Source organism: Symphalangus syndactylus, chromosome 6, assembly GCF_028878055.3.
Source record: "Symphalangus syndactylus isolate Jambi chromosome 6, NHGRI_mSymSyn1-v2.1_pri, whole genome shotgun sequence".
In the NCBI taxonomy this organism is placed as follows: domain Eukaryota; kingdom Metazoa; phylum Chordata; class Mammalia; order Primates; family Hylobatidae; genus Symphalangus; species Symphalangus syndactylus.
In genome coordinates, this window is record NC_072428.2 from 133,485,125 (window position 1) to 133,503,809 (window position 18,685).

Below are 18,685 nucleotides of genomic sequence, written 5' to 3' on the forward strand. Positions count from 1 at the left end.
TTCTCGGTAGTCAGCTCTTTTGTAGTGCCTACAGCCCTCATGGGTGGGATGGAGGCAGAAAATCAGTTCCCGTTTATTTACAAAAATATATATGTGTATGTATGTATATATATTAGCCCCTCAACTCCCTCCCATGATCATCCTTTCACTTCTACCCCCACCTCCCTTTTAAAACAAAGAGGTTTTCTGGGGTGCAGAGCAGGGTTCTCCTGAAAGTGGGCAGGAGCAGCACCGATAGCCTAGTCTGGCAGGTTGTGGGAAGGGGCGCAGGGAGTGACCGTGAGCGACCTTGGCCCCGTCCTTGCTCCTTGCTCCCTGATTGGGCATGGGGTGAGAGGAGGGCTCAGTCCTTGAATCCCTGAATACTGCAAAGAATGCGCTTCTGGTGCCCGGGCAGTGTGATTCCCATCTGCGTCAGGTCCCTGTGGGCAAGGAAGGGTGGGGGCATGAGTCCGGAGGCCCCGCCCCCGCAGCCCTCCCCTGCCCAGACAGCTCCAGCTCCTTACTCAGCGGTCAGCTCCAGCACACACTCCATGGTGTCCAGCCCAGCCGAGTGGAAGTGCAGGATGTAGCGTTTCATGCGTATGGACTCGAGCCACTCAGAGACGCTTCGATACGGAATCCCATCTGAGCCGCTCAGGCTAGGCAGGCGAAGAGTCACCCTGTGGGATATGGGCACGTCAGTCACAGCGGGTACACGGGCTGATGTGGCTGGCCTTCGCCTCCGAGCATCAGCAGCCAGCAGTGAAGTTCGGTGTCTGGGCACAGAGATCATCTAGACTGTGGACTGACCCACCATTATTTCTGAGCCCACTTCCTGGCCTGTTTCCTGGTGTGCTCACAACAGTGGACTGGCTGACAGTCCTGCTGTGTCGACAGGCCTAGAGAAAGGGACTGTCCTGGGAATCCCCAACAGAAGGGGATCACCAGCCGGTCTGCTGGAGTGGCCGGTTCTGGGCACCTGACTGAGGGCTGGTTAAGACATGGAAGTCTCCTGTCTGAGAGGAAGCTGAAAGTAGGAGAACAGAGGCCTGGCACCAGGGCGTGGTCCTGCCTTTTTCCATAGTGGCTGCTTGAGTTGTGGGAGCAGTCCTTCCTCACCACCTTCAACTTTGGCTGTTATTCTTGCACTCTGACACCCACAATACAATGAGTGTTCCTGTACTAAAGCTCGCCAGAGCCAAAAACCATCAGCAAAGTAAATCTGCTGGGGGAAAAAATATCCAGCATTCCAGAAAGATTAGCACATGCAGTCTCCAGTGTATGAGGGAGTTGCGCTCCAAAAGATAGTTTCAAAAGTTGGAACTTAGAGCATGTTTTCTCCCAGAAACAAGGTTATATATGGTGGTTGGATACAGAGGCCAGTTGGCCAGGCTGGCTACCCAATAAAGCACTTGAAGAACAGCCTTGCCTGCTTCCCCAATGTGAGCGCTCCCCCCCCCACCCCCATCAGTTCATTCTCTACACTCAGGCCATACTTCTGGTAAAATGCAGCTCTGACCATGTCCCCTGCTCCTGTGGACAGTTTTTAAGAATTGGTTCTCCAGGCCAGGCAAGGTGGCCCACGCCTGTAATCCCAGCACTTTGGGAGGCCAAGGTGGGCAGATCATGAGGTCAGGAGTTCGAGACCAGCCTGGCCAACATGGTGAAACCCCATTTCTACTAAAAATACAAAAATTAGCCGGCCATGGTGGTATGTGCGTGTAATCCCAGCTACTCAGGAGGCCGAGACAGGAGAATCACTTGAACCCTGGAGGTGGAGGTTGCAGTGAGCTGACATTGCGCCACGTTACTCCAGCCTGGGCGACAGAGCAAGACTCCGTCTTGGGGTGGAGAAAAAAAAAAAGTTCTCTGCACTCAGGGTAAAGTCCAAACTTCTCAACAGGGCTGGTTCTCTTTGTGTTGACTGGTTGTCTCTCCAGCCTCATGGCTGCTATTCCTAAGCATGATGCCGCAGTCATCCTGCACTATCTGCAACCTACCAGCCCTCAGCTCCCCGCAGACTAGCCATGTGATCCAGGAGCCTTCCCACACCCTGCAAGGCTGCTCCTGCCTACCCCACCCCAGCCTGGCTGCCCAAGCTCCCTGGAGCAGGTACCAGGTAATAAGTGCAGCTGTATCTCCAATGTCCAGCAAACAGCTTGCACCAGTAGGTCCTCCAAAACTTCATGAATGGATGACCCTTTCCTTCACATGTAGAAATATTTCTATGGGGAAGGGGATGCATCCCAAGAATGGGCCACAGTACAACGCAGTGGGATTGGCAACGATGGCTCCGGGAGTGTCCTAGGTGAGGCAGCCTGAGAAGGGAAAGATGGGCCCCCCCACCCCCGAGCCCAGGTGAAGTGAGGGAACTGGGGCCCAGCCATAACTGATTTTCTGCAAATAATGCATTATCTAAAGCTGACCTCTTGGGCTCTCCCCAAGGGCACGTCTTGCCTCATACCCTGGACTTGGTCCAGAGCTCCCCAGGCCCAGCACTCAGAGGATGTGGCTGAATGCCCATTTCTACTCTCCTAGCACTGCCTCTGGGTTCCCTAGTGACTTCCCCCGCATGGTTACCTGGGGTCAAAGTTGGCAATGGTCCGCAGGGAGTGGGGGTTGGCAAGCAGTTGCTCCAAATGTGCCTGAAGCTTCTGGAAGTGTGGCCGGCTGGCACGGTCATATGCCCAGCAGTTCTTCATGAGCTCATACAGAGGGGCAGGGCAGTCCACAGGAGGGGGCAACCGGTACCCATCCTCAATGCTCTTCATAACCTGCACGGCGGGACAGGAGGATGCTCTAGAGTAGCAAGCTAACCTGGAGGCCCATGAGAAACTGACAGTCACACAAGATAGTTGCAGTGGAGATCCTAGGCAGGATGGGAGGAGGTGGGAGGACCAGGGTGGGAGGATCACAGTGGGAGGATCAGGGTGGGAGGAGTAAAGAGAGCAGGGCATGAGGTGAAGGACCAGAGGAGCCAGGAGTACAGAAAAACTGAAGGTCATGAATAAATAAAGATATTTGCAGGAAAAGGCCATGGGAGGACCTTGGGAGGGAATAAGAGGTGTGAGTTGGAGATGAGATGAGGAAGAATATTCTGGGCTCACCTCCTGATTGCTCATCTCCCTATAAGGCTTGTCCCCAAAGCTCAGCACCTCCCACATCACAATCCCAAAGCTCCACACATCGCTGGCCGTGGTGAAGATCCGATGGGCAATGGCTTCAGGGGCTGTCCAACGGATAGGGATCTTTCCTCCCTAAGAAGGCACGTGGGTCAGGGACGGAAAATTATGGTGTCCACCTGAGCACGAGTCTTTGTGCTTCTTTTACTGTATTTTTATTTTATTTTTTTTTGAGACGGAGTCTCGCTCTGTTGCTAGGCTGCAGTGCAGTGGCATGATCTCGGCTCACTGCAACCTCCACCTCCCGGGTTCAAGCGATTCTCCTGCCTCAGCCTCCTGAGTAGCTGGGACTACAGGTACCCGCCACCATGCCCAGCTAATTTTTTTGTATTTTTAGTAGAGACAGGGTTTCATCATGTTGGCCAGGCTGGTCTCGATCTCCTGACCTCCTGATCCACCCGCTTCGGCCTCCCAAAGTACTGGGATTACAGGTGTGAGCCACCGTGCCTGGCCAAGTCTTTGTGCTTATATACACGTGACTGTATGAATGGCATGTTATGGGGCAATGTGAATGTGCACTGGGTTTGTACCGGGCTCTAACCTGGGTTTCGTATGTGCCATCAAAGTCATCCAGGAGGCGAGTCAGGCCAAAGTCAGACACCTTGCAGCACAGGTTTTGATTCACCAAGATGTTTCTGGCAGCCAGGTCCCGGTGGACATAATTGTGATTACTGAGGTAGTTCATGCCAGATGCTATGCCCTGCAGCATGGCCACTAGCTGCCCAGGGACCAGCTGGTCCTCCCGCTCCTACAGCAGGGTGAGTGGGTGAGTCAGGGGATGGGCCAGGTCTCCTCCAAGTGCCCAGGGCACCATGGTGCATGCCCCTCCCCAGCTAGTCCTCTGCCCTCCTCACCCTCAGGAAGGCATCCAGGGCTCCATTCTCCATAAATTCTGTGATGATCATGATTGGCTTTCCTGAGACCCAGACACACATATCACACTCAGAACCGGGCTTCCTGCCCTTGGCCACACATCCTCCCTCCACTTCCAGTGGTTTCACCCCTCCTTCCTGCATTTCCCGCCCCCAGCTGAGGGAGACCACTCCTCATACTCTTTGTGACAACGCCTTCCAGATGCAGAATGTGCGGGTGGCTAAACTGGCCCATGATAGTTGCCTCTCGAAGGAAGTTCCACCACTGGCCACCTGGGGATGTGTCTTTTAAAGTCTTAATGGCCACAGTCTTGCAGTCCTGGCTGGGGAGCCTCAGGGTCCCTCGATACACTTCCCCAAACTCTCCTGGGTAGAAAGAAAACAGGCTGTGGCCCGATGCACTGCAGGGCTCCTCCGGGGGACAGGCAGCAACCCCTCCAGTCCTCCGGCCCTTTTCTTTTCTGGAGAATCACAAGCGTGGACTGTCCCTTCCTGGGACAGGGCGTGGGCTGTCCTTCCTGGGGAAGGTCAGAGTCTGGAGCTGGAGTGCAATGCCGTGACCTATTTACCACTGTCTCCCAGTGTTTGCACAGTTCTTGGCTCACAATAGGCGGGCTCGGCAACTGCAGGGTGAATGAACCCTGTGGAACGGGACTGGGCCGTGCTCATGAAGAGCAAGCCAGTGCGGGGCTAGTACCCAAGTGGCAGGGACGCTGGCTATGGCCGCCTCTCTTCTGTGAGCTCCGCTGGTCCCAGCTTGCCTGGCTCAACTGCACAATTGGCAAGGACACCACCAAGCTTTGTTCTCCACTGAGATCCATTTCCTCTGGTGACCCAAGGGAACAGGGCAGCCCAAGGACACTGGGCCTCTGATGGGGTGGAATGCCAGGCTAGGGAGGGAATGACTCCTACATTTGGGCATCATCAGAGAACATCCGGACCCTCAGCACAGCAACACCTCTGTGGATGAAAACAACGTGTTTAATGCCCTTTATCAGAAACTCCAAAACCACAGAAGCAAGTGCGTAGGAGACAGGGGTTGCTCCAGGGCACCTGATGAGGGGTTTTTAACAAGAACACAATGGTTCAAAGAGAGGATACAGAGCAGAGCAGAGAGTGAGTACATCTGGAAACTCTTGGACCAGAGAAGCCAGCTGGGCTCCCCAGGGAAGCGCTGGAAGGAAGGGGCCTGCTGGTGGCTCTGTGCTGCCCCACACGGGGGGGTCTGCTGCGGTGCACAGCAGGACCCACCTTCTCCTATGACAGTGTCTACCATCAGCCACGCTGGATCGAGCTCCCGGGTAAAGTCCAAGGCTCCCTGTGCAGGGTCCTCGTATGCCTGGAGGTCCACATAGGGCTTCAGCCACAGCTTGTCCTCTATGGGCAGAACATGGGGTTGGGGAGCAGCAACATCAGGGCTTAGGAGTATGGGGGTCAGGAGAAGGGCCAGCAGCGGACCACACACTTCTCCACACTTCCCTGTTTCCCAAGGTGACTCCTGTTTGGGCTGAGGTGGGAGAAAGTCTCCATTTAGCAACTAAGCCTTTCTTCTCCCTGTCTATGCTCCAAGCTCTGCTGTCCTCACTCCACAAGGTCCAGGGCGGTGGCCAGGATCCACACCCGAAGAGCATATTTGCTGCCTGAGTTGCCCAATCTTCTCAGCGGCCAGTCCCCACACTGCTCTGGTCAGTAGCACCTCATTCACATTCCCAGACAGAGCCGCGCATGGCTCCCACCCCGGTTGCCCGGATGGACCACTCACTCCTCTTTGTGGGTCACCTAATGAGGTGACAAGCAAGAAGCTCATAAGCCTCGGAGGATGTCAATCCTCCTCCCACCTGGCCTCGGCCCACAGGCCTGGCCTCCAGGATGGGGAGGGCTGTCCAGAGCCCAAGGTGACAAGACAGCGGCACCAGCAGCGGATGGACAGTAACAGATAATTGCATCAGAGCCACTGGAGGGCTATCAGTACAAAGTTAATTAACCAAAGTTAATTAGGTAGCAAAATACAAGAGCTCTGGGGACAACAAACCCCACATGTGCCCCCAGAGTTAGCCTAGCAAATGTGTCCCTTGATCCCTTCCCAGTGGCACCTCCCAACACACACACACACACGCACACACACAGGTGTGCGCACGCATGTGGGGACACATGCAGGTGCACCCGACTCACCTCGATCCACATCGGTGGTGCGGTCACGCTGCCTCTGCTGCCTCTGCCGCTGGGCTCTCCTGCGGGGGTTGGGGACCAGCTCCTTCAGGGCCCCAGGACCACCTCAGGGGGCCGAGGGGCTCTGGCTGAATCTTCCCCAGAAACGGGATGGGAGTGCAGGATGGGTGTGAGAACTCGCTGAGCTTTGGTACTAGGGGATGGGAAGGTCGTTGGGGCTGCAGTCAGGGGCTTCTGACCCAGGGCTGGTGGTTGGGGAGGGGGCAGGAGCTGGCACCTGGATCGGAAAACGAGAATCCCAAGCAGCAAGGCTGCACCAAGCAGCAGCCCAAAGATGATGGCCACGATCTCTCCTCCAGTCAGCCCCCTGGACACTGTAGGCACAAAGGGATGAGGAAGTGTTGGGACTCACAGTCCGTAGGAATGAGGGGGTTAAAGGGCAGGGCCCTGGGTACACCTAGGGTCAGATCTTTCAGTGTGCATCAGGTCGGCGTCTGTCCCCTAGCCCCGGAAGAAGGGAGCGTGTGTGCATGTGTGTAGAGGAAGAGGAAGGGTCGCTACGTGGAACAGGAGCTGAGTTGCCTCAGTGGGGCAACAGGTGTATGTGTGTTGGGGCAGAGCACAAGATACCCCACCTGGTGGGCTGGTCCGAAACTCATGATCAGGGGAGAAAGGGCCAGGACCCAGTGGGGTCAGCATTCGGACTCTGACGATGTATGTGGTGTCAGGCTGCAGCTCTGTCAGTAAGACCCTGGGTTCTAGAACCATCTGGTACCGTTCTTCACCCTGTGGGTTGGAGTTGCATTAAGCGGGCAGTGCTGAGCCAGAGCCGGGGGGATGTGATGGACAGCATCAGAGCACATGGGGAGGGGCTGGAAAGCAGAATGGTTAGGACAGGGTTCTTCATAGACGTTTGTCCTGAGAAAGCCACACAGTGGACTTTGGGTGGATTCCTCCCACCCCACACCCCCAGCTAGGAATGCTGGGGTGTGCCCGGGCATGGACACTGAAGACCATCTCTCAGTAGCATCCTGACCTGGTTCAGCACGTGCAGCTCATAGCTCAGGTTTGCTCCAGGGCTTCGGGGCCGGGACCCCGCCCAGGTCAGCTCTAGTTGCCTCGGTTCTTTCTTCACCAGTCTCAGAGACAGGCCTGACAGTGACTCTGGGGGTCCAGAGGGATAAGGTTGGGTAGGTAAGGAAAAAGGAAACAACCTTAGTAACTTTTCTGTGGCTTCCTGCCCATCAATTTGTCCTGTGGTCTTAAGCCCTTCTGTCTCCACCAGGTCCCTGTCCCAGCCCCTCTCAGCCTCTCACCTGCATGCCCCATGCTGATGCTGACTGAGGTGCTCGCATGGCCAGAGCTGCCCAGCCCTGACACTCCATTTTGGGCTTCCACGTTAAAGGTGTAGTTGGCATAAGGTTCAAGGCCATTGACATGCACTGCAGGTGTGGTGAGCCCCTGGACCCCTGGCGAGAAGTGCACGCCCACCCCACAGGGCTGGCAGGGCCCTCCGTCCTGTGCTGTGCCCTGACACTGGGAACACCTCACATTGTATCTGACATCCTGGCGTCCCCCCGTATCTGCTGGGGGTTCCCAATGCAGGGAGAGCTGAGTCCCTGAGGCAGAGAAGCTCAGGTTTCGGGGGGCCGAGGGGGGACCTGTGGGAGAAGAGGAGCCATCAGTAGAAGCCGACCTTGCTGTCACCTGAGCTGCTGATCCCCGGCCTCCACCACCACCCAATTCTCAATGTCCTCTGAAGTCCTCTTGGGGAGATTTGATTTCTACTGGGTTTGACTACATCTCTGCATTCTTCTAGGGAGAGCAGGGTGCCAGGGCAGGGGCTAAAAGTGCCTGACACCCTGGACCATCTCCAATATCTGACAAGCTCTGGAAAAATCCAACCCTGACAAAGTCTCAGCAAAGATCCAGCCCTTCCCTCCAGATGGCCATGCCCCACCCCCTGGACTCACCTGTGCATGCCACCTGGGGGCCCTCCCCGGGAGCTCTGTAATGGCCGCTCTCACAGGTACAGATGGTGGCCCCCTCAGACTCAGCAGTGCTGTGCTGGGGGCACGTGAGACAATGGGGTGTGTCCATGTCCGTCCGGTAGGAGCCGCTAGGGCAGGCTGGAGAGAGAAAGCAACAGAGCAGTGGTTCTGTAAATGTTTTTACAGGCAGAACCACCACCACCCCTTCCTGCCCCAATCCCTTCTACTGGAAACATCTCTGCATGTGTGTGTCCGCTGCTCTGGGACACTCAGGTTAAAAACCCACTGAGGCGGAGCACTGGCCTCTTTCTCTGCCGGGTGCTCCTGCAATCCTCCCGAGTGGTTCCTCAGATTCTCACCGCCTCCATTCTTACCAATACATTCCTCGCCACTGCCACCTTCCTCATAGCCAGGCTCACAGTGGCACCGTCCTACAGGCACCAGCCACTCGCCATCAGGGCTGCAGTGCATGCGGGGTGCACCTGAGGGCCTGGGGCTAGCCCGCGCGTGGGGCAAGCAGGTCCCTGCCACTTCCACCAACCCAGCGGGGCCAGGCAGAGTGTCAGGGAATTGGGCCAAACCATTCAAGGTTTCAGGACAGCGCTGGTAGAAGACCCGGACAGACACCAGGGCCACACATGCACCGGGGTTGTGGAAAGCGAGGTAGAGGCCACGGCGGGTCAGGCGGCCCAGAGAGCAGCGCTCCACATTCAGCTTCATGGAGCCAGATGCAAGGTCTCGAATGGTGAAGCTCTGGTCTGCAGCCACCGTGGTTACCTGGGTAGAGGATGGGGAAGAAAAGGGAGCAATGGCAAAGTCCTGCCTCTTTCCCACGTAACAGAAACAATTGTTTGCTTAATACTTTCCACAATCATGAACAATGAGCCTTGTATGTGTGAGGTGCCAGGCTAAGCATTTTATGTGCATTATGCTATTTAGCTCATGCAATCCTCTTATGAGGTGGGATGGCTTATTGTCTCTATTTAATAGATGAGGAAACCAAGGCTAATAGAAGTTAAAGACCTTGTATGAGATCACACAGCTACCACATCACGGGGCTAGGACTGGAATCCAGGCATTGGGACTCTATAGTCCATAAAATTTCTACTATTCAGAGGCATTCCCAAACCCAGTGCCAATAGCATAATGAGTTATAGAGCATATCATTATCAATTTATTACTAGTAACAAATTTTACAACATTTTCTCTTTGGGAAGAAACAAGAGCATATCCTATCATAAAATGCTCCTTACTCTTCTGCATCCCAGGATGTTTTTTTGAGAAGGAAAGAAAGGGATGTGTTGGAGAGTACTGGCCTGCAGGGAATTGTCTTGCCATATGACTCCAGTGATACTATGGGAGTGGGTTGCTTATGAACATCGTGGGTATCAATAGGAAAAGTCTAAATAACTCTGTGCTACACTTCCCTCCTCCACCATGGTTTCCTGTGATCTCAGTGGATGCTTATAAAAGCCTATAAAATAGACATAGCTGGCCCTATTATTGTCACTATTTTATGACTAGGCAACAAAAGCTGGAGAGGTTAAATGACACCCCCAAAGTCACGGCACAGCAGAAAAGGTACTCAAATCCAGCCCTTCTGGTTTCCAAAGCCACATTGTTCTTTTTTTCTTTAGAGACAGGATCTTGCTCTGTTGCCCAGGCTGGAGTGCAGTGGCACAATCATAGATCACTGCAGCCTCAAACTCCTGGGCTCAAGTGATCCTCCTGCCTCAGCCTCCTGAGTAGCTGGGACTACAGGTATGGGCCACCATACCCAGGTGATGTTCAATTTTTTGCAGAGATGAAGTTTTGCTATGTTGCCCAGGCTGGTCTCAAGCTCCTGGCCTCAAGTGATCTTCCCACATCGGTTTCCCAAAGCACTGGAATTACAGGCACGAGCCACCATGCCCAGCCTTCAAGTGCCAAATTCTTTTCATGATTCTACCTCTGCACCCTGTTCCTGTCTCTGCAACCTTCTCTGGCACCCAATAAGGAGCCAGGCAGGGATCTGCACCAGGACCCAGATGGCATGGAGGGAAGCAGCACCTTCTGGAACAAGGGTCGTCGCAGCTGAATGCCCACATCCTGATCACTCTCCATGTACAGAAGGTTGAAGGTCTCCTTGCAGCCCAGAGGCCCGGCTCCCCCAGGAAAACTCTTGCAGTCTCGCACGGTGAACTGCAGCTCCACGTGGACACGGGAAGCCTCCTCCCCACGGTAGATCCAATTGGAGCGAAGCCAGTGGTCAGTGTCTCTGCGTCCTTGCATTGGGCAGTCCTGGTACATGTACAGGGGTGTCCCATTCAGTATCTGTTGCCGTTCACTCCACTGCAAGGAGGGAATCAGAGTCAGGGACCAGATCATCACCTGCTCCCCAAACCCTTGGTTTTTAGAGCTGATGGAGAAGCAGCTGTGTCATAGCCCCTCAGGTTTATGCTACTTGTCCTGCCTCGCCCCACCCCTCAGTTCCAGGACAGTAGACTGAGTGTTTAGGGTTGGGGATTTACCTGGATATAAGATGGGCAAGACAACAGTCTCTTAACATCCCTAGTTGATCCTGGTTCCTTCAGTTAGGCTAGTCCATTTATTTCATCAGCAGAACAGTCAGGTACCCCCAAGGCAAAGCTCATTTACAAAATCCTTCTGTTTGTTCAAGAGGATATTGATGAATGTTTTGTGTTTCAGAGACAGGGTCTCGTTCTGTTTGCAGCACAGTGGTATAATCAAAGCTCACTATAGCCTCAAACTCCTGGGCTCAGTCTCCCAAGTAGCTGGGACTACAGGTGCCTGCCAACACACTGAGCTATTTTTTCTTTTTTCTTTTTTTTTTGGTAGAGATGAGGTCTTGCTACGCTGTCCAGGCTGATCTCAAACACCTGGACTCAGATGATCCTCCTGCTTGGCCTCCCAAAGCATGTGAGCCACAACACCCAGCGCAAGATTTATTTTTAATTATTAAAGCCCCTTAGATTTGGAGGGTAAGAACAAGCACAGAACTGTACAGGGGATTCCCACCCTCTCCAATATTTCAATAATAGCCATCATCAAAATCAACAATTGACAGATTTGGCTGGACTTCTTGATACTATCTAGATACTATCTACTCCCCTTAACTTTTTGTTTGTTTGTCTGAGGCAAAGGTCTCGCTCTGTCGCCCAGGCTGGAGCTGGAGTGCAGTGGCACAATCTTGGCTCACTATAACCTCCGCTACCCAGGTTCAAGCGATTCTTCCACTTCAGCCTCCTGAGTAGTTGGGATTACTGGCATGCACCACCACGCCTGGCTAATTATTTGTATTTTTAGTAAATACAAGGTTTTGCCACGTTGGCCAGGATGTTAGCTTCTTTTATCTGAAAAGAACTTTTAAACTTAGTAATATTAATGGCTAGCACTAACATAGTGCTTACCGTGGCCCAGTCACCGGTTTAAGCACTTTCCATGAGGAAACTGAGGCACGGGGAGGTCGAGTAACTTGCCAAGGTACTCAGCTATGAGAGGCAGAGCTGGGAAATGAGCCAGACACTCCAGGCTCCAGAATTCATGCTCTTAATCATTATACCTCTGTGTGCTTACTGTGAAAAGTCAAAAAGTAAAGACTTACACAGAATAAAGTTTAATTCCCTCACCCTCATCCTTCCACTCTCATTCTCAGAGGCAGCCACTCTCAGCAATTTTTAGCAAAACTTTCCAGACCATTTTCAACGCCTCCAGAGAACTGCTTGAACGTTTCTGAGTTTTGCTTTCAACACGGGATCATACAAGTGTTATTTTGTAACCTACTTTCTGTTTTCACAAATAATAAGTATTTGAGGGCCGGGAGTGGTGGCCCACGCCTGTAATCCTAGCACTTTCGGAGGCCAAGGCAGGCAGATTCCCTGAGGTCAGGAGTTCAAGACCAGCCTGGCCAACAAGGCAAAACCTCCCGTCTCTACTAAAAATACAAAAAAATTAGCTGGGTGTGGTGGCACATGCCTGTAATCCCAGCTACTTGGGAGGCTGAGGCAGGAGAATCGCTTGAACCCAGGAGGTGGAGGTTGCAGTGAGCCAAGATCTCGCCACTGCACTCCAGCATGGGCGACAAAGCGAGACTCCCTCTCAAAAACGTCTTTGAAAGATAGCCACAAAAGTGTATATAGAGCTTTCTTACTTTTCTTTTTTTTTTAAGCAATCCATAAGTAATACTCCATTGTAAAGAAGGCCATAATTTATTTAGTCATTCACCTATTATTGGACATTTAGACAGCTTCTAGTTCTTTTTTTTCTTTTTAAAGAAATGTACAGATTGATGTAAGGTTTCCATGGAACTGCCATATCAAAGGGTAGACATACTACAAGTTTTATAAGATACTGTCAAATTGTCTTCCAAAAAAGGTTTATCAATTTATACTCCCACCAGCAACACAAGATGGCTCATTTTCTCAAAACATCATCAACATAGAATACTAATAACCTTTTTGCTTTTTTGCCAATCCTAGGGTCAAAACACAGCTTCTTAGCATTTTAATTTACATTTCTTAGAGGAGGAAGTTGTATATTTCTCTTTTGTTCATTGGCTATTTGTATGTTTATGCAATTATCTGTCTATAACCTTTGCATGACATTCTATTATCTTTTGATTATTCAGTTGGATGAGTTTCTTTTTTAAACATATTATAGACACAAATCATTTCCTTCAAATGTATGTTTCAAATATTTTCTCCCTGTCTGCCATACCACTTAGCTTTGCTAATGATGTTTTGATGTGGACATACATTGTAAATTTCTTACATAATAACATCTACAGTATTTCCCTTCATGATTTCTGGGTTGTATATTTGGCTTGGGAAGTTTTCCTATCTCAAGATTATAATGATCTATATTTTCTCCTAAAATTTGTGTAGGTTGGCTTTTAGGTTTAGATTTTAGTTTTCTTAGAATGAATTTTGTGTATAATGGAGAGATATATCATTTTTTTTCTTTTTTCTTTTTTTTTTTTTTTTTTTTTGAGACGGAGTCTTGCTCTGTTGCCCAGGCTGGAGTGCAGTGGCACGATCTTGGCTCACTGCAAGCTCCACCTCTCCCCGGGTTCACGCCATTCTCCTGCCTCAGCCTCCCAAGTAGCTGGGACTACAGGCACCCACCACCGTGGCCGGCTAATTTTTTTGTATTTTTAGTAGAGACGGGGTTTCACTGTATTAGCCAGGATGGTCTCTATCTCCTGATCTCATGATCCACCGGCCTCGGCCTCCCAAAGTACTGGGATTACAGGCGTGAGCCACCGCACCTGGCTATGGAGAGATATATCTTTATATTTTTATTAAAAAATTATGAATATCTAACCGTCAGTTTATTGACTAGTTGTTACTTTCCATATTGATTTGCAATTCCGATGCTATCACATACTAAAATCTCATATATGTAGGCTCGTTTTTGGACTTTCTATCCTGTCCCATTAACCTGAGTGATCTTGTGCAAGACATATGTTTTAGTTATAGCTGTGGTTCTGATATCTGCTTGTCAGACAAGTCTCCCATTTCATTCTTCAAAAACTCTTCTCAACCATTCTTATTTCCTCTGTCAGATGAATTTTCAAAAGCTTTCAAATTCTATAAAGTATTCTATTGATATTTTTGTTGCAACCCCATAATTTAATGCAGAATATATTGAGGCCCTTAAAAAGTTCACTTTCCTGAGGTTTTTACTCCATTATAATGCAGGGGCCCTCATCCCTACCCTCAGCTCTGGGAAAAGGCAAAAAAAAATCATTAATCAAAAATTTGGGGTGAGGTGGGGCAGAAATAGAAGCTGCTATGAGGCACATATTTCTGCATTATGTTAGGGAGTTCAAAGATTGGGTAAGGGATGTCTAAAAGGCAAGGAAGCTGGAATGAAAAAGGCACCAAGAGTCTGCTCCTAAGGAAGGCTGTGCTGGGGAAGCCCAAGTGGAAGGCACTGGCGGGGGTCAGGTGGGCAGGGTGGTGGGTGGTTAACGTGCAGCTCATTAGCCAGATTGCCATGGCTGCAGCTGGAGCCAGGAGAAGCAGATGTTCCCAGCTGTGACTTGCCTCTCCCAGTTCCAGCAGTGACAGATGGGAGACAGCCAGCTGTCCAGGATCAGTAGTAAGGATCTTTTTGCTTATCACTCAGGCGCTGCTGGCTGCCACATGGGTGCATTCTGGACCTGAATGCCTTCTGTCCAGGATCAGCAGTAAGGATCCTTTTGCTTATCACTCAGGCGCTGCTGGCTGCCACATGGGCGCATTCTGGACCTGAATGCCTGCATGTGCGTGTGTGTGTGTGTGTGTGTGTGTGTGTGTGTGTGTGTGTTTTGAAAAGATGGAGAGAAGGAGGGGGACAAGGTAGATAGTGGGAGTGTACGACTGCTGGCTGTCTCCTTGCCCTCCTAGCATGCAGGACTGTTTTGCCTGAGCTGAGAAAGAGGCCTTGCTGCCATTCCAGTCAAATTAGGGAGGAGTTATTTGGGTGAAGGTGTCAAGGGCCCAAGGAAGGCCCATGGGAGCCAGAAGACTGACCTGCAGCTATCACTGTGGGTGATTAGCTGGTTTATGAGATAAGTTACCTATTAGGGTTGGATCTTCCAAACGGCCCCTCCTGGAGGATCCACTATGGTTTAGTCTATTAGCTCTAATTACAGGCTACTCTGTAGGAGAACAGAGAACGGAGCCAGGACTGTAGGACCCAGAGGGAAAGAAAGCAAGTAACCCTGACCCCAGAAACAGAGCCTGGATTGAAGTCTCAAGTACTGGGGTAAGGAAGGAAACCCTGAGAGAAGGGGTTCCAGAGCCAGCGTTGTAGATGCACCAGTAACTTAGGCAGCCTCCTGTGGTTCTGTGGCCAGCTGTGCTGCTGGCAGAAAGGGTGCCGTGAATTGTAAAATATATATTTGGTCTTTGTCCTCATTTCCTGGCAAACAACCCCTGAAGCCCTCAAAATCCCCGAAGTGACAAATGTCTTTTTATATGCTAATGAGCTGGCTGACGGGGATGGGAACTAGACTGGGGTGGGGGAGGCCTGGGTGGCAGAAGGCAACCTTGTGATTGGAGTTGGGACTTTTGGCCCCACCCCCAACTTCCAGGGAAGGTAGAGGTTGAAGGTTGAGCTGATAACCAATGGACAATGATCTAATCAATGACGCCTATGTAATGAAGCCTCCATAACAGCCCAGAAGGACGGGGTTTGGAGGGCTTCTGGACAGCCCAACATGATTAGGTCCCTGCAGGGTGGCTTGCCTCCTTCACCTATACCTTGCCCCATGCATCTGGTGTTCATGGTATCATTTGTAATATCTGTTATAATAAGCCAGTAAATGTAAGTCAATGTTTCCCTGAGTTCTGTGAGCCATCCTAGCAAACTAATTGAACCCGAGGAGGAGGGTCAGGTAAACCTGATTACAGCCGATGGAACAGAAGTATAGGAGACACCCTGTTACTTGTGATCGGTGTCTAGAGGGGGGCAGTCTTGTGGGGCTGGGCCCTCAACTTGAGGCTATCTCCAGGTGGATAGTGTAAGAACTGAGTAAGATTAGAGGACACTCAGCTACTGTCCACTGAAGAATCTGCCAGAGAACTGACTGTACATGAGAGGAATCCCTACACACATTTTGGTGACCACAGGTCACCGAAGTGATTTGTGTTGAGAGTGCAGTAGGAAAAAACTGAGTTTGGTTTTTTGTACATCATCAGAGGTGCTCTTTGCATTTGAGTCTGAATATGCTCTCTCAGACTCACTCACAACCTGTTCACTGAGTCTTAGGAACATCCAAGGAAGGAAGGGAATCGGAACAAGCTCTGACACTTTCAAACAGCTGGAATGCATGGTGTGCATGCAGTCAGCCTGAGGAGGTTTGGAGGATGAGCTAAGGGCTCAGAAACCTTTAGGGGAGCAGCTTTTAACTTTGGAGGAGTCAAAGACCCTTTGAAGAATTTGATGAAAGCTTTGGCTGGTCTCTCTAGAAAAAAAAATGCCCGCTTACATATACAGAATTTAGAGTACACATTCATGGGGTTTCCCCACCCCCTGAAACCTATCAATGCAACTTCACTGGGATGAATAGATCTCAGATTGAGGATGCTTTTCTGCCTTTTCTATCTCTCCCCAAGCAAAGCACTGGTCTCAGCCTTCAACCATCCCCAGCATGGCGCATTCTCTCCCCGGGCATGTGAGCTCCTCTCCCCCTCATAAGTATCAGCTTGTATTCACAATATTCCCAAGTATTCACTGGAGGAGCCAGGCCATTCAAGCGTTCATCTTGGGGTGAAGTCTGACCCCCCCACCCCTTGTCCCATTGAGGATGCTCTGACTCAGCCTCCTCTCCCCCTCCCTGAGGAGACACTTCCAGTTTTTCCTGCTCTTTTCTCTGTTCCTCCACCCACCCTCTCCACCCCATTTCCCACTGGCCTTCAGGAGTCTTCCAAGATCCTTCCCTCTTCTGACACTTACCCCATCTTTTGGGGGATCCAGCAGCCAGCCCAGCTCTCCCTGTGCCTTGCTTGTGTCCATCAGAGTAACTGAGAGTGGGGAGAAAAGAAGTCTGTTACCTCTGGGGAGGAGGTGCCCCTGCAGCCCACATTCCTCATTCTGGGGCCCTAGCCCCAGGCTGCAACATCCTGTTCCTAAAAGCTGTAACTTCCTGAGGCTTAGGGGAGAAAAATGGCTCAGGACTGAGGGGTGAAGAGCTCCGGGGATTTCAACTCTTCTTTCTGTGTGTGAAGGAAGGCAGGCAGAGTGGGACAAGGGTTGGAGCGCTGGGTCTTTGACCAAAGTCAATGCAAGAAGAGCAGCCCCACAAGACGCTCAGTTACCCAGGCTGCTGCGGCCTGGGACACCCATCAGCTGCAGGATTGGAACGGGTGGAGGGCAGGAGGAGCTCACCTCTGCTAGCCAGGAGTGGGCAGGGTGGACCGGGGACCTCGGAAGGGGTTTCGTGGTAGGGAGGCTCACCTCCACTGTCCGAAGCCTGCTTTGGCCTGACCTGGCCAGTGATCAGAGCCGTGAAGTGGGGATAAGAGGCACAGCTGCTTGCCTGGGAAGTGGTGGGGAGTAGGGCCGGAGAGGGTGTTCCAACTTTCACATGGAATATTCGACTCGTACAACTGGGAACCCCTGTGGCGTCAGTCCTAACCCTTCTCCCGGAGGCAGGTCCCTCTGTCCCTGGCCTAGGTTGGCAGGAGGCGACTTCCCACCTTCAACTTCCAAGGGCTCAGATCTCTGGGGCGGGCACCTGAAGCTGGGACTGTCTGGGAATGCAGGCAGGGGTGCGGGTGCAGGTGCTGCTTCCTGGCAAGGGTCCGGAATTCCCTCCCCACTCCCAGGCGCAGATTGCTGGCCTGCGGGAGTGGGGGTGACTGACCCGGGAGAGCAGCCGCTTGGGGTTAAAGACCAAAGATGGGCCTGGACAGTCGATAGCCTGGCGGTCGGGCACAGCGAGAGAGCTGGCGAGGGTCGCGGGGAACATGGCCTCCCGAGGAATGCCGGCTTCTGCAGGGGGGTGCTGGCCCGGCCCCGGGAAGGGGCGGGGGCGGGGGCGCGGGCGCGGGGGTTGGGGGCGCGGGGGCGGGGGTCGGTACCTTCCTTGGTGCGCGCCCCCGGGGGCAGCGGGGCGCAGAGCAGCAGCACCAGCCCTAGCCCCAGGGGCCAGCGCCGCTCCATGGCTGCGGGCCGGGAGCTGGGACAGTGGCCCGGATGGCAGGGCCAGGTTGCAAGGGACTGGGCGAGCCGGGCGGGCCGGGCGGGGGCGGGGGGCGGGGCCAGCGCCGGGGGCGGAGTCCCGGCCTCACCTGGTTCACCTTCTTAAAGGGACAGTAGGGCAGGAAAGAAACTTGCTAGACTGGTAATCAAATTCAAGAACCGGAGACGTCTTGACCCTAATGAGACTGCGGGCGCCGCCTAGTAGGTGGGATTAAGAATTGACGAACCTTTTCCCAATTCTAATCCTAAACTCAACCCAATCTTGATTCAGCTTTTAACCTAATTCTACCTCTGACTTGAATTACACTCCTGTATTCCTCTTTCTCTGTTTGTGCAGGCCCCAGAGCTGGGTAATAGGACCAGGAAAGGCAGGGGTAAGAGTCATATCTTCACCCTCTAGCAGGGGAGGCTTAGATGACTACAATGCAAGGTGGGGTACAACCCGCAGTGAAGCATCTGGAGGTTAGAAGAGGAAGCAAGCCCAGTTATCGGGGCACATTAGTTGAGTCTTCAGGGAGAGCTGGTGTGACCTGGGTTTTCAGTGGCAGAGATTGGGAAAGGCACCAGCAAGGGCCTGAAGGCAGGGAGCCTCAAGATGCGCCCAGGGAGTGGTGAATGGACCAGTTTGACTGCTGGGGCGCAGAATTTGTCTTGGGAATCAGGGCAGAAAGGCAGGTGCGGGCCAGGGCTGGGTAAACAAGAAAAGGAGTTTGAACCTTGACATGCACTTACACAGCAGACATGAATATCTGGTTAAGGTTCCAGCCACAGGTGGCAGGGAAGGATATTTTAACCCATC

General features: G+C 52.2%; 1 protein-coding gene across 5 annotated transcripts; it reads right to left on the reverse strand.

Annotated features, from left to right (window-relative positions):
* Positions 1-23: 23 nt before the first annotated feature.
* Positions 24-17,919, reverse strand: EPHA1 (EPH receptor A1). 5 transcript variants are annotated; one of them, XM_063642315.1, is made up of 18 exons: positions 17,766-17,919; positions 16,639-16,706; positions 10,246-10,527; positions 8,778-8,973; positions 8,179-8,334; positions 7,522-7,866; positions 7,242-7,369; positions 6,841-6,991; positions 6,483-6,579; positions 6,209-6,267; positions 5,288-5,413; positions 4,217-4,402; positions 4,019-4,080; positions 3,706-3,912; positions 3,090-3,239; positions 2,563-2,756; positions 507-662; positions 24-422 (listed from the first exon to the last, which is right to left on the reverse strand). In XM_063642315.1, exons 1-18 carry the CDS (start codon positions 17,845-17,847, stop codon positions 344-346), a joined length of 2,724 nt encoding a protein of 907 aa, XP_063498385.1. In that variant the 5' UTR covers positions 17,848-17,919; the 3' UTR covers positions 24-343. The 5 variants fall into 5 exon arrangements, with proteins under 5 accessions (XP_063498385.1, XP_055140311.1, XP_055140312.1 ...); XM_055284336.2 differs by having other exon boundaries at positions 8,571-8,973; XM_055284337.2 differs by lacking the exon at positions 17,766-17,919 and adding an exon at positions 17,549-17,714 and having other exon boundaries at positions 8,571-8,973.
* Between the last annotated feature and the right edge of the window lie 766 nt (positions 17,920-18,685).

Excerpts from the sequence above, each read along its gene's own strand:
- EPHA1 (XM_055284336.2), bottom strand. The coding sequence starts at position 17,847 with ATGGAGCGGCGCTGGCCCCTGGGGCTAGGGCTGGTGCTGCTGCTCTGC. Across the intron at positions 8,974-10,245 it reads GACGACCCTTGTTCCAGAAG|GTAACCACGGTGGCTGCAGA; the intron begins GTGCTGCTTCCC and ends TCCTCTACCCAG. Across the intron at positions 6,580-6,840 it reads GTTTCGGACCAGCCCACCAG|TGTCCAGGGGGCTGACTGGA; the intron begins GTGGGGTATCTT and ends TTGTGCCTACAG.